The sequence below is a fragment of the Argopecten irradians genome, chromosome 14 (assembly GCF_041381155.1).
Source record: "Argopecten irradians isolate NY chromosome 14, Ai_NY, whole genome shotgun sequence".
Taxonomy (NCBI): domain Eukaryota; kingdom Metazoa; phylum Mollusca; class Bivalvia; order Pectinida; family Pectinidae; genus Argopecten; species Argopecten irradians.
Genome location: NC_091147.1, coordinates 38,688,760 through 38,700,791, shown reverse-complemented (window position 1 = coordinate 38,700,791; position 12,032 = coordinate 38,688,760). Strand labels below are relative to the sequence as shown.

Below are 12,032 nucleotides of genomic sequence, written 5' to 3'. Positions count from 1 at the left end.
TAACAATTACAGAAATATTGGACGTAGATATCTAAAGCTTCAGACAATAGCTTAAAGTGAACCAGGGACTGTAGATATCCAAGGATGCTAGTGTAAAGAAAAATCCAAAGCAACTTTCGCCTATCTTTGATGGGTTGAGCTTGACTTGAATGTTTGTGATTTGATGAATTTAACCAACAAGTAAAACCTTTGGACTTGTGTAGTTAAGTGGGCTTGACCTTGATAATTCCATAAAGCTATGACCTTTACCTATCTTTAACTTCTGTAGTTAGATGACCTTGACCTACCTGTTAGCACTGAGGTTTAGTGACCTTGACCTACCTGTAAGCTTTGTTGTAATGTGAAATTAACCTACCTGTAAGCTCTGTGATTTAGTGACCTTGACATACCTGTAAGCTTTGAGGTTTAGTGACCTTGACCTACCTGTAAGCTCTGAGGTTTAGTGACCTTGACCTACCTGTAAGCTTTGAGGTTTGGTGACCTTGACCTACCTGTAAACTATGTGGTTTAGTGACCATGACCTTCCTGTAAGCTCTGAGGTTTAGTGACCTTGACCTACCTGTAAGCTCTGAGGTTTGGTGACCTTGACCTACCTGTAAGCTCTGTGTTTTGGTGACCTTGACCTACCTGTAAGCTCTGTGGTTTGGTGACCTTGACCTACCTGTAAGCTCTGTGTTTTGGTGACCTTGACCTACCTGTAAGCTCTGTGGTTTAGTGACCTTGACCTACCTGTAAGCTCTGATGTTTGGTGACCTTGACCTACCTGTAAGCTCTGTGGTTTGGTGACCTTGACCTACCTGTAAGCTCTGTGGTTTGGTGACCTTGACCTACCTGTAAGCTCTGCAGTTTAGTGACCTTGACCTACCTGTAAGCTCTGAGGTTTGGTGGTCCCTGAAGTGAGTGACAGACTAACTTGCTGTTTCAAAGCTTCTACCCAAGCTACAGCTTCTGTCTTTGTCCCACAGGTAACAATGATTTCTTCTATCATATTCCCTGCAAAACAAAAACACAGGTAAAACAAAACATAGGTAAAACAAAACACAGGTAAAACAAAACATAGGTAAAACAAAACACAGGTAAACAAAACATAGGTAAAACAAAACACATTTTCCTTAAACAATATTTATCAATTATGGACCTTTGTTTAGGTTCATATGGTATTCAAGGTCCTTAATTTCTTTATTAGAAATGTGGTTCCTTTGACAAATTCCAAAAGAATTATCCGATATTAATTACAGGAAGAACGATGGCTACAGGATGTCACCCTGAAGAACTCACAGCTGGGTAATGACATCACAAATGGTATAATATCTTGATATTTCTGAAATGGAAACAAGTCAATATGCTATATATCAAACCTTACATGACCATGAATTAACCAATGAGAAAAGAGGAAAACCAGAGCATATCTAGTATATCTGTTCATAGTGACATTCCATGCACTATTGATCAGCGAATTCTAAAGTCAAAGATACATTCTACAGTTCTAACCTCCTTTGTTTATACTTAAGGTCAATAGGTACATTAAGGACCTCGCCTTAGGTCAATATTCCAGAAGTCAGGATTCCTAAAATACCTTAATGAAATAGAATCTTCATCAATCTTGAAACAACTAAATTCCTTTCCTTCAGAATTTTTCCTAAATCGTTAATGCCTGATTCTATATAAGTGGGTCAGCGAGGTTTACACACAAATTAAGTCCACATGTTGATAAAACCTGACTCCATCATAATTAATTATTGGAATGCTGAGGTCTTAGTGCTACAGTGGTCAATACCATACACCAGGGGTCAGTTTGTAATACACAGCAATGAAGGAGGATCACCGAGTCACAAATACATAATGCCTTTGCTCATGCATTCAAATACTCATTAACTTAACACTTAAATACTCATTACCTTTACTCAATCAAATTCTCATTTAAACACTCATCAACTCAACTCATTAAGACTCTTACATATTCTAATTATGATTATCTCAATTCAACTAGCAGGCTCTTTTTGTAACCCAGGTAAATACTTGTTAGCTCACTGTATCTATTAGATTCTTTCCTTATAAAAGTAATAGATTACCCACTCAAGTCATTACAACTAAGATGCTCTTACCCACCCAAACACTAATTAAAGATGCTCCATCGCTGACAAATGGTATTTTTTCACTATCAAAAACAGGAGCAGACGATCTAGTATTTTTCTTCATTTACAAAAGTTACTCATTTTACACCATTACCACCATTGAAAAGTTTGAGCTTCTAATTTTACTTCTAGTTAAAAATATGAAAAATAATAAATTGCATCCCGAAAAAATTCCATCTCACTATATCCTATATGGAATGAAGTACTGATTGCGCATGCACCAAAGGCAAAATAAATTATTTTATATCATTTTTTGTGTTAACTAGTCATATTTATAGACAATTAAACACCAAGTATTGTTCAAATGATGAATATCATTTATCCTCTGTCGGTGGTGGAGCATCTTTAATCAATTGTATCTAATAGTTTCTTACCAACTTAAATATTCATTAACTCATTCATATAATATCTCTAGGCTCTTACATACTTAAAATATTCCGCAACAAAGCTCAATGGTTTTTACTTATAAACTCAGCACATCTCATAGGTTTGCCTCTAATATGCTCATAGCCATTCAAAAACTCAATCTGAATTTACCAGGTTATCTCTGATGTCAAATCCTTTCGGCATTTACCATCTTTGTCAATGAAATATTTGGAAATTAGAAACCAAAGTTCAAACAAAATTGAACTCTTAAATCATCAAAGACAAATTTATTACTAAAACTAAAATTTATTTACATCAAAACTCACCTGAAGATATCATACTTGCCAACTTTTTAAAATTCCTATGAGGGGAATTTGGTGTGTTTAAACTTGTAACCTCAAGAAAGTCTACTTAGTAACCCCCTATAAAGAAATTAAAGGTTGATTTTTGCCTGATGGTATATTCAGATTTTTGACATTTTGAATATTAAATAATTTGGAGTAGCTAAAATGGGGGTTCAAAATCAGGAGTCTCCCTCCAAAATAGGGAAGGTTGGCAAGTATGAGATATATTGGCTGTGTACAGAAAGGCCTGATAGACAAATATAAATGTGTGACTTACCTGATATTTCAAAGCTGTGCGACTCCTGATTCTCAGCCTCCTCGTCACATAGACACACATTCATACCACTGAGTGGGAGAGAGCCCTGCAATTAATCATGCTGTAAGGCACCAGGCTAACTGATAAGGTCCTCCAATACATAATTTCACCATATGTTTTAGTGCAAGATATTAAAGCCCATGATGTAAATACACATTTCTATATCGAATGTCAACACTTCCCTGATTTCAAGCTCCAACAGATGTCACCGTGGTATCTTTTTCCACCGCGGTGGTCTGAAGTGAACACAGTATCTTTTTCTAGCAAGGTCCACTCCCAGACCATATCTATCCCTAACACTTGTACCATTGACTATATATATAAATTATAAATCATCTTTAATAAGTTACTAATTTACCAACAACATGACTCTGCCTATTGGTAGAGAATCTATTTAAAACATAGAGAGTTACTCCCCCTCCCATCCCATATCTATCCATAACACTCCTCCCATTGACTGTATATCTTGGTCATAATGCAACTTTAATAAGTTTATAATTTATCGCCTATATGACTCGCCTTGTAAGTACATCTATTGATAGTGAGGTACCCCCCTCCCAGCCCATATATATCTGTAACACGCGTCTTGACTGTATATATATATCTAGGATATAATACAACTTTGATTAGTTACTAATTTATTGCCTATATGACTTAGCCTATAAATAAAGAATCCATTTAAAACTTACAGAGAACCCCCCCCCCCACCTCCCCATTCCCAGATCATATCTATAAATAACACTAATCCCATTGACTGTATATCTCAATTATAATACAACTTAATAAGTTACTAATTTATCGACTACATCTATTTATACCATATAGACCTCCCCTCCCCAGCCATATCTATCTGTAACAGTTATTGCATTGAATGTATATATAACTTTAATAGGTTACTAATTTACCACCTATTTCACTTAGCCTGTTCCTCACAGACCAAAATCAGTGTTCTCTCAGCATATATTGGTACTAAACCTGTAATTCCAGGCAAACAACAATACCCCACTATCCCTTATCTTAGACCATGATAACTAAATGAAAACAGAACCTTTGTATTTTGTCATTCCTCAGAACCAAACATGCTCGATGATCCATACACAGATTTCCATTCATGTATATTATGATGTTGTAATCATGGCAAATGCTTGGTAAACGACAGATGATGTTTTGAAAACTTGACTTTTTTTTTTATTGGTCTACTTTTAAAACAGGCATGTGATGTTTTGAAAACTAAAACTTTTTTTTTCAGTCATCATTTAAAACCAATATGTAGCAATTTTTAATTTAAATGTACAATATCAATATTTTTCATTAATCAGAAGCCTTCATAATATTTCCATGGTAACAGTTTTTATTTTTTTATAAAACATGCATGTGATGTGTCTAATCGTAGGCATCCATATGTTGCACTTAATGACCAACTTACTCCACAAAATCTAGATAAAGTGAACTGGTTACCACGGAAACCAAAATCAACCAAATGACAATCGACAGTCTGAAAACTATAACTATTTTATTTGGCATCATTGAAAACCTCTATATAACAAGGGAGGTGTTAGAACCTACATTATGCAAAACCTGTTTCTCTTCCCTGGTCAAATCCTTTAATTAAAATGCGCGCGTGCCCCGAAACGATAGCGTGATGGCACGTAAATCTCTTCACTTCTTCAATTAAAATGCATGCATAACCTAGTGACCTGTAGTAATTTAAATAAATTATCTCCATTTCCCCATATTGAGCCCCACTCTTCCAGTTGAAGGGGAGTCAGAGTCAAGATTGATACAAATTCTGTTTCCCTTTAGTCCAACATATTTGACTAGTAGCAAATTAAAGCTAATTAATGTTGACAAACAGACAGACATCGTAGTACAATCTTTCCAACATTTAAGGATTAGTGAACTACAAATCAGTGAACATTTATGGTAGACTACATATACCTGTTTTTACCAGATATTACACACTTCCAAAAGAGATAATTCCTTTGACCCAGTGAATCATTTTTTTATTGTTATTATTCCCATTTTTTGTACTACCAGTCATTATGACATTTTCTCCTATACTTGACAAGGTTGTCCAGCAGTTGCTAGGGTATAGATAACTGATTTTTACTGAGGGCTCACATTTGTTAGAATATAAGACTCTTTCATATGTGGATATGAAGGATAGGGATATTCTACTCGAGGGTCACAAAATATAGTACAGTAAAACCTGAAGCTTGCCGAGGGTTTTGCAACATTTTGTGATCCCGAGGGTAGAATATCCCTATCCGTCATATCCACTTATGAAAGAGTATTTTTCTTTCATACCTCGACGTTTTATTGCAATTTTACAACTATAATATCCTGCCATTTTGAAATAAATTCAAAGAAATCCACAGCTGAAAGTCTATTTTTCATACATGAAAAATTATGTGACATTTTCAACAAAAATTCTGCTGTTTGCATCTTTTATAGCAAAACCAGTCAAGTTTGTGAAAAAAATGTTAAAATTTTACCGAAGAAATAGAAATTTTGTTGACACCGTGACGTCACAAGGCTTTATTGCATAGGTAGCCATGCAATACAGCCTCTGGTGGCATAAGTATATTGCCCTAGACCAGCCAGTAATACACCCGTAGGTATGAAAGAATTGCCCTAGACCAGCCAGTACATGCAACACATTGATGACATTATCAATTATAACCCATTACAATGTTCCTGTGATGATGGCACAATGAAAACATTTGAAACTAGAACTGTCCTCCACGAGACCAACTTTTACTCACACCATCCTCCCCCATCCTCCCACTCCATCCTGTTTTCCACCAAAGGGTAATAACTCTATATATATGGATGTATCTTGTTCCGATATAGATTAACCATGTCTACATTTATAAGGATAATTGCCACCAAGTTTCATTAAAATCCCTCCAATACTTTAGGAGGAGCAGCTGTTTTATCATTTTTTAAGAAAGGGACATAACTCTGAAAGAGTTTGAGGTGTGTTGGTCTTGTACTGGTAATTACTAATTAGATCCTCAATTAAGATATTGGTGGCAACACTGAACAAGCCTCATTTTGGCCCTCTTACATGTCCACTTGACAGACCTACGTAATAATCTATTACTGTAAACCAACTGATTTTTGTGTGTGAAATAATTTCAATTTTTTCGGCTGACAATCAGAACTCTCGAGAATTAATCGCTGCAAAAGAATGTCCACTACAAGTACAATACAGTAATTTCAGAGTTAACCATGAAATTTGCTGGCCACAAAAATGTTATTTGACCTGAAAACACAAAATTAAGTCATTCCGAAAATCAGTTGGATTACTGTCTTATGATTAATTCTGCAGCAGACACTGACCTCATACTGGTAGCCACTCAGTCGCGGACTCATGGACAACATGACAAGTACACTAGGGAACAGGACGAAGATTCGGTCACACTTGTCTCTAGCTAGAGTTTCCACCTGGACGTGGGACAGATGCACAACTTCACCGAGCTTGGTCATTTCCTGAAATACAAATTTTTACATCTCAATTGTATGTCCATTATTTGAATAATCAGCTTATTTGCATTAAATACCGTGGTCCCTTTTTGTTCTGCTGTATCTTTGTATTTGACGCTTTCTATATCACCGAAGGATGATAATATAACATACATGTTATCATTCATATTCCTTTCTTGTCAACTAGTGAACAAAATTTTATCCTTTAGAGTTTGTATGTTACTAATATCCCTCCCTCTCAATATTTTGAATTTAAGACATACTGATATTCATCCTTCTCCAATGTTTTTGAGTTTGTGAGATATCAAAACAAAATATTCCTCATCTCCCAATTTCCTTTATATTGACACGATTTTATCCTTCTGAATTCATGACTTACTAAGACATCCCTCCCTCTCCCAAAGTTTTAGAGTTTTTAGTCACTACAATATTCCTTCCTCTCAACCATTTGAGGTAGTGAATGACTGATATTTTTTCTTCTCCAATGTTTTTAAGTTTGTAAATATCATTCCCTAGCTAAAACTTCTGAGTTTTTGAGTAACTAAAACTCCCCTCCCTCCCATCCTTTTGAGATCATGAATTACCGATATCCCTCCCTCTCCTAAATATTCCTATGTTTGAGTGATTTAATCACTCTATCCCTTTCCCTACCATAGAAGTACCGTGCAGGCTCACCTCCCCCTCCTTTTTGAGTGACTTAATCACCATAAGAAATATACAGGCTTACCTCCCCTTCCTATTTGAGGGATTTAATCCCCATAAGAACTATACAGGCTTACCTCCCCTTCCTATTTGAGTGATTTAATCCCCATAAGAACTATACAGGCTTACCTCCCCTTCCTATTTGAGTGATTTAATCCCCATAAGAACTATACAGGCTTACCTCCCCTTCCTATTTGAGTGATTTAATCCCCATAAGAACTATACAGGCTTACCTTTCCTTCCTATTTGAGTGATTTAATCCCCATAAGAACTATACAGGCTTACCTCCTCCTCTTATTTCAGTGTTATAATCCCCATAAGAACTATACAGGCTTACCTCCCCTTCCTATTTGAGTGATTTAATCCCCATAAGAACTATACAGGCTTACCTCCCCTTCCTATTTGAGTGATTTAATCCCCATAAGAACTATACAGGCTTACCTCCCCCTCCTATTTCAGTGGTTTAATCCCCATAAGAACTATACAGGCTTACCTCCCCCTCCTTTTCGAGTGGTTTTATCCCCATAAGAACTATACATGCTTACCTCCCCTTCCTAATTCAGTGGTTTAATCCCCATAAGAACTATACAGGCTTACCTCCCCTTCCCAATTCAGTGGTTTTATCCCCATAAGAACTATACAGGCTTACCTCCCCTTCCTTCTTTGAGTGGTTTTATCCCCATAAGAACTATACAGGCTTACCTCCCCCTCCTCTTTTTGAGTGGTTTAAATCCCCATAAGAACTATACAGGCTTACCTCCCCTCCTTTTTGAGTGGTTTTAATCCCCATAAGAACTATACAGGCTTACCTCCCCTCCTATTTGAGTGGTTTTAATCCCCATAAGAACTATACAGGCTTACCTCCCCCTCCTTTTTGAGTGGTTTTATCCCCATAAGAACTATACAGGCTTACCTCCCCCTCCCATTCAGTGGTTTAATCCCCATAAGAACTATACAGGCTTACCTCCCCCTCTTTGAGTGGTTTTATCCCCATAAGAACTATACAGGCTTACCTCCCCTTCCCTTTGAGTGGTTTTATCCCCATAAGAACTATACAGGCTTACCTCCCCTTCCTTTTTGAGTGGTTTTATCCCCATAAGAACTATACAGGCTTACCTCCCCCTTCCTATTTTGAGTGGTTTTATCCCCATAAGAACTATACAGGCTTACCTCCCCTTCCTATTTGAGTGATTTAATCCCCATAAGAACTATACAGGCTTACCTCCCCTTCCTATTTGAGTGATTTAATCCCCATAAGAACTATACAGGCTTACCTCCCCTTCCTATTTGAGTGGTTTTATCCCCATAAGAACTATACAGGCTTACCTCCCCTTCCTATTTGAGTGGTTTTATCCCCATAAGAACTATACAGGCTTACCTCCCCTTCCTATTTGAGTGGTTTTAATCCCCATAAGAACTATAACAGGCTTACCTCCCCTTCCTTTTGAGTGGTTTTATCCCCATAAGAACTATATACAGGCTTACCTCCCCTCCTTTTTGAGTGGTTTTATCCCCATAAGAACTATACAGGCTTACCTCCCCTTCCCATTTTGAGTGGTTTTATCCCCATAAGAACTATACAGGCTTACCTCCCCTTCCTATTTGAGTGGTTTTATCCCCATAAGAACTATACAGGCTTACCTCCCCTTCCTATTTGAGTGATTTAATCCCCATAAGAACTATACAGGCTTACCTCCCCCTCCTTTTTGAGTGGTTTTATCCCCATAAGAACTATACAGGCTTACCTCCCCCTCCTTTTTGAGTGGTTTTATCCCCATAAGAACTATACAGGCTTACCTCCCCTCCTTTTTGAGTGGTTTTATCCCCATAAGAACTATACAGGCTTACCTCCCCCTCCTTTTTGAGTGGTTTTATCCCCATAAGAACTATATACAGCTTACCTCCCCCTCCTATTTGAGTGGTTTTATCCCCATAAGAACTATACAGGCTTACCTCCCCCTCCTATTTGAGTGGTTTTATCCCCATAAGAACTATACAGGCTTACCTCCCCCTCCTTTTTGAGTGGTTTTATCCCCATAAGAACTATACAGGCTTACCTCCCCTTCCCTTTGAGTGGTTTTATCCCCATAAGAACTATACAGGCTTACCTCCCCTTCCCTTTTGAGTGGTTTTATCCCCATAAGAACTATACAGGCTTACCTCCCCTTCCCTTTGAGTGGTTTTATCCCCATAAGAACTATACAGGCTTACCTCCCCTTCCCTTTGAGTGGTTTTATCCCCATAAGAACTATACAGGCTTACCTCCCCTTCCTATTTGAGTGGTTTTATCCCCATAAGAACTATACAGGCTTACCTCCCCTTCCTATTTGAGTGATTTAATCCCCATAAGAACTATACAGGCTTACCTCCCCTTCCTATTTGAGTGGTTTAATCCCCATAAGAACTATACAGGCTTACCTCCCCTTCCTATTTGAGTGGTTTTATCCCCATAAGAACTATACAGGCTTACCTCCCCCTCCTATTTGAGTGGTTTTAATCCCCATAAGAACTATACAGGCTTACCTCCCCTTCCTATTTGAGTGGTTTTAATCCCCATAAGAACTATACAGGCTTACCTCCCCCTCCTTTTTGAGTGGTTTTTATCCCCATAAGAACTATACAGGCTTACCTCCCCCTCCCATTTTGAGTGGTTTTAATCCCATAAGAACTATACAGGCTTACCTCCCCTTCCCTTTTTGAGTGGTTTTATCCCCATAAGAACTATACAGGCTTACCTCCCCCTCCTATTTGAGTGGTTTTATCCCCATAAGAACTATACAGGCTTACCTCCCCTTCCTATTTGAGTGGTTTTATCCCCATAAGAAACTATACAGGCTTACCTCCCCCTCCTATTGAGTGGTTTTATCCCCATAATAACTATACAGGCTTACCTCCCCCTCCTCCTTTTGAGTGGTTTTATCCCCATAAGAACTATACAGGCTTACCTCCCCCTTCCTAATTTGAGTGGTTTTTATCCCCATAAGAACTATACAGGCTTACCTCCCCCTCCTTTTTGAGTGGTTTTATCCCCATAAGAACTATACAGGCTTACCTCCCCTTCTTTTTGAGTGGTTTTATCCCCATAAGAACTATACAGGCTTACCTCCCCTCCCTTTTGAGTGGTTTTATCCCCATAAGAACTATACAGGCTTACCTCCCCTTCCTTTTTGAGTGGTTTTTATCCCCATAAGAACTATACAGGCTTACCTCCCCCTTCCTTTTTGAGTGGTTTTATCCCCATAAGAACTATACAGGCTTACCTCCCCCTCCTTTTTGAGTGGTTTTATCCCCATAAGAACTATACAGGCTTACCTCCCCCTCCTATTTGAGTGGTTTTATCCCCATAAGAACTATACAGGCTTACCTCCCCCTCCTATTTGAGTGGTTTTATCCCCATAAGAACTATACAGGCTTACCTACCCCTCCCTTTGAGTGGTTTTATCCCCCATAAGAACATATACAAGGCTACCTCTCCCCTCCTTTTTGAGTGGTTTTATTCCTCCCCAAAAGAACTATACAGGTTTTAATCCTACCTCCTACCTTCCCTTTGAGTGGTTTATCCCCATAAGAACTATACAGGCTTACCTCCCCCTCCTTTTTGAGTGGTTTTATCCCCATAAGAACTATACAGGCTTACCTCCCCCCCTCCTTTTTGATGAGTGGTTTTAATCCCCATAAGAACTATACAGGCTTACCTCCCCCTCCTTTTTTAGTGGTTTTATCCCCATAAGAACTTATACAGGCTTACCTCCCCTCTTTTTGAGAGGTTTTACAGAAGAAATATACAGGCTTACCTCCCCTTCCCTTGGAGTGGTTTTTATCCCCATAAGAACTATACAGGCTTACCTCCCCTTCCCTTGAGTGGTTTTATCCCCATAAGAACTATACAGGCTTACCTCCCCTTCCTTTGGAGTGGTTTTTATCCCATAAGAACTATACAGGCTTACCTCCCCCTCCTTTTTGAGTGGTTTTATCCCATAAAGAACTATACAGGCTTACCTCCCCCTCCTTTTTTTGAGTGGTTTTTAATCCCCATAAGAAACTATACAGGCTTACCTCCCCTTCCTTTTTGAGTGGTTTTATCCCATAAGAATATACAGGCTTACCTCCCACTCCCCCCATAAGAACTATAACAAGGCTTACCTCCCCTCCTTTTTTGAGTGTTTTATCCCATAAGAACTATACAGGCTTACCTCCCCCTCCTTTTTTTGAGTGGTTTTATCCCCATATAAGAACTATACATGCTTACCTCCCCCCTCCTTTTTGAGTGGTTTTTATCCCCATAAGAACTATACAGGCTTACCTCCCCTCACCTTTTTGAGTGGTTTTATCCCCATAAGAACTATACAGCTTACCTCCCCTTCCCTTGGAGTGGTTTTATACCCCATAATGAACTATACAGGCTTACCTCCCTCTCTCCTTTTTGAGTGGTTTTATCCCCATAAGAACTATACAGGCTTACCTCCCCCTCCTTTTTGAGTGGTTTTTAACTTTACCCCATAAGAACTAAACAGGTTACCTCAACCCTCCTTTTTTTAGTGGTTTTTTATCCCCATAAGAACTATACATCAGGCTTACCTCCCCTCCTTTTTGAGTGGTTTTATCCCCATAAGAACTATACAGGCTTACCTCCCCTTCCTTGGAGTGGTTTTATCCCCATAAGAACTATACAGGCTTACC

General features: G+C 38.4%; 1 protein-coding gene across 1 annotated transcript in view; it reads right to left on the bottom strand.

Moving 5' to 3' along the window:
• LOC138307190 (rho guanine nucleotide exchange factor 7-like) overlaps window positions 1–12,032 on the bottom strand; it is a 52,102-nt gene that overhangs the window by 19,500 nt on the left and 20,570 nt on the right. The window contains 3 exon segments of the mRNA XM_069247824.1: window positions 866–993; window positions 3,123–3,207; window positions 6,507–6,656. Of these exon segments, the coding sequence (XP_069103925.1) occupies window positions 866–993; window positions 3,123–3,207; window positions 6,507–6,656 (363 nt within the window).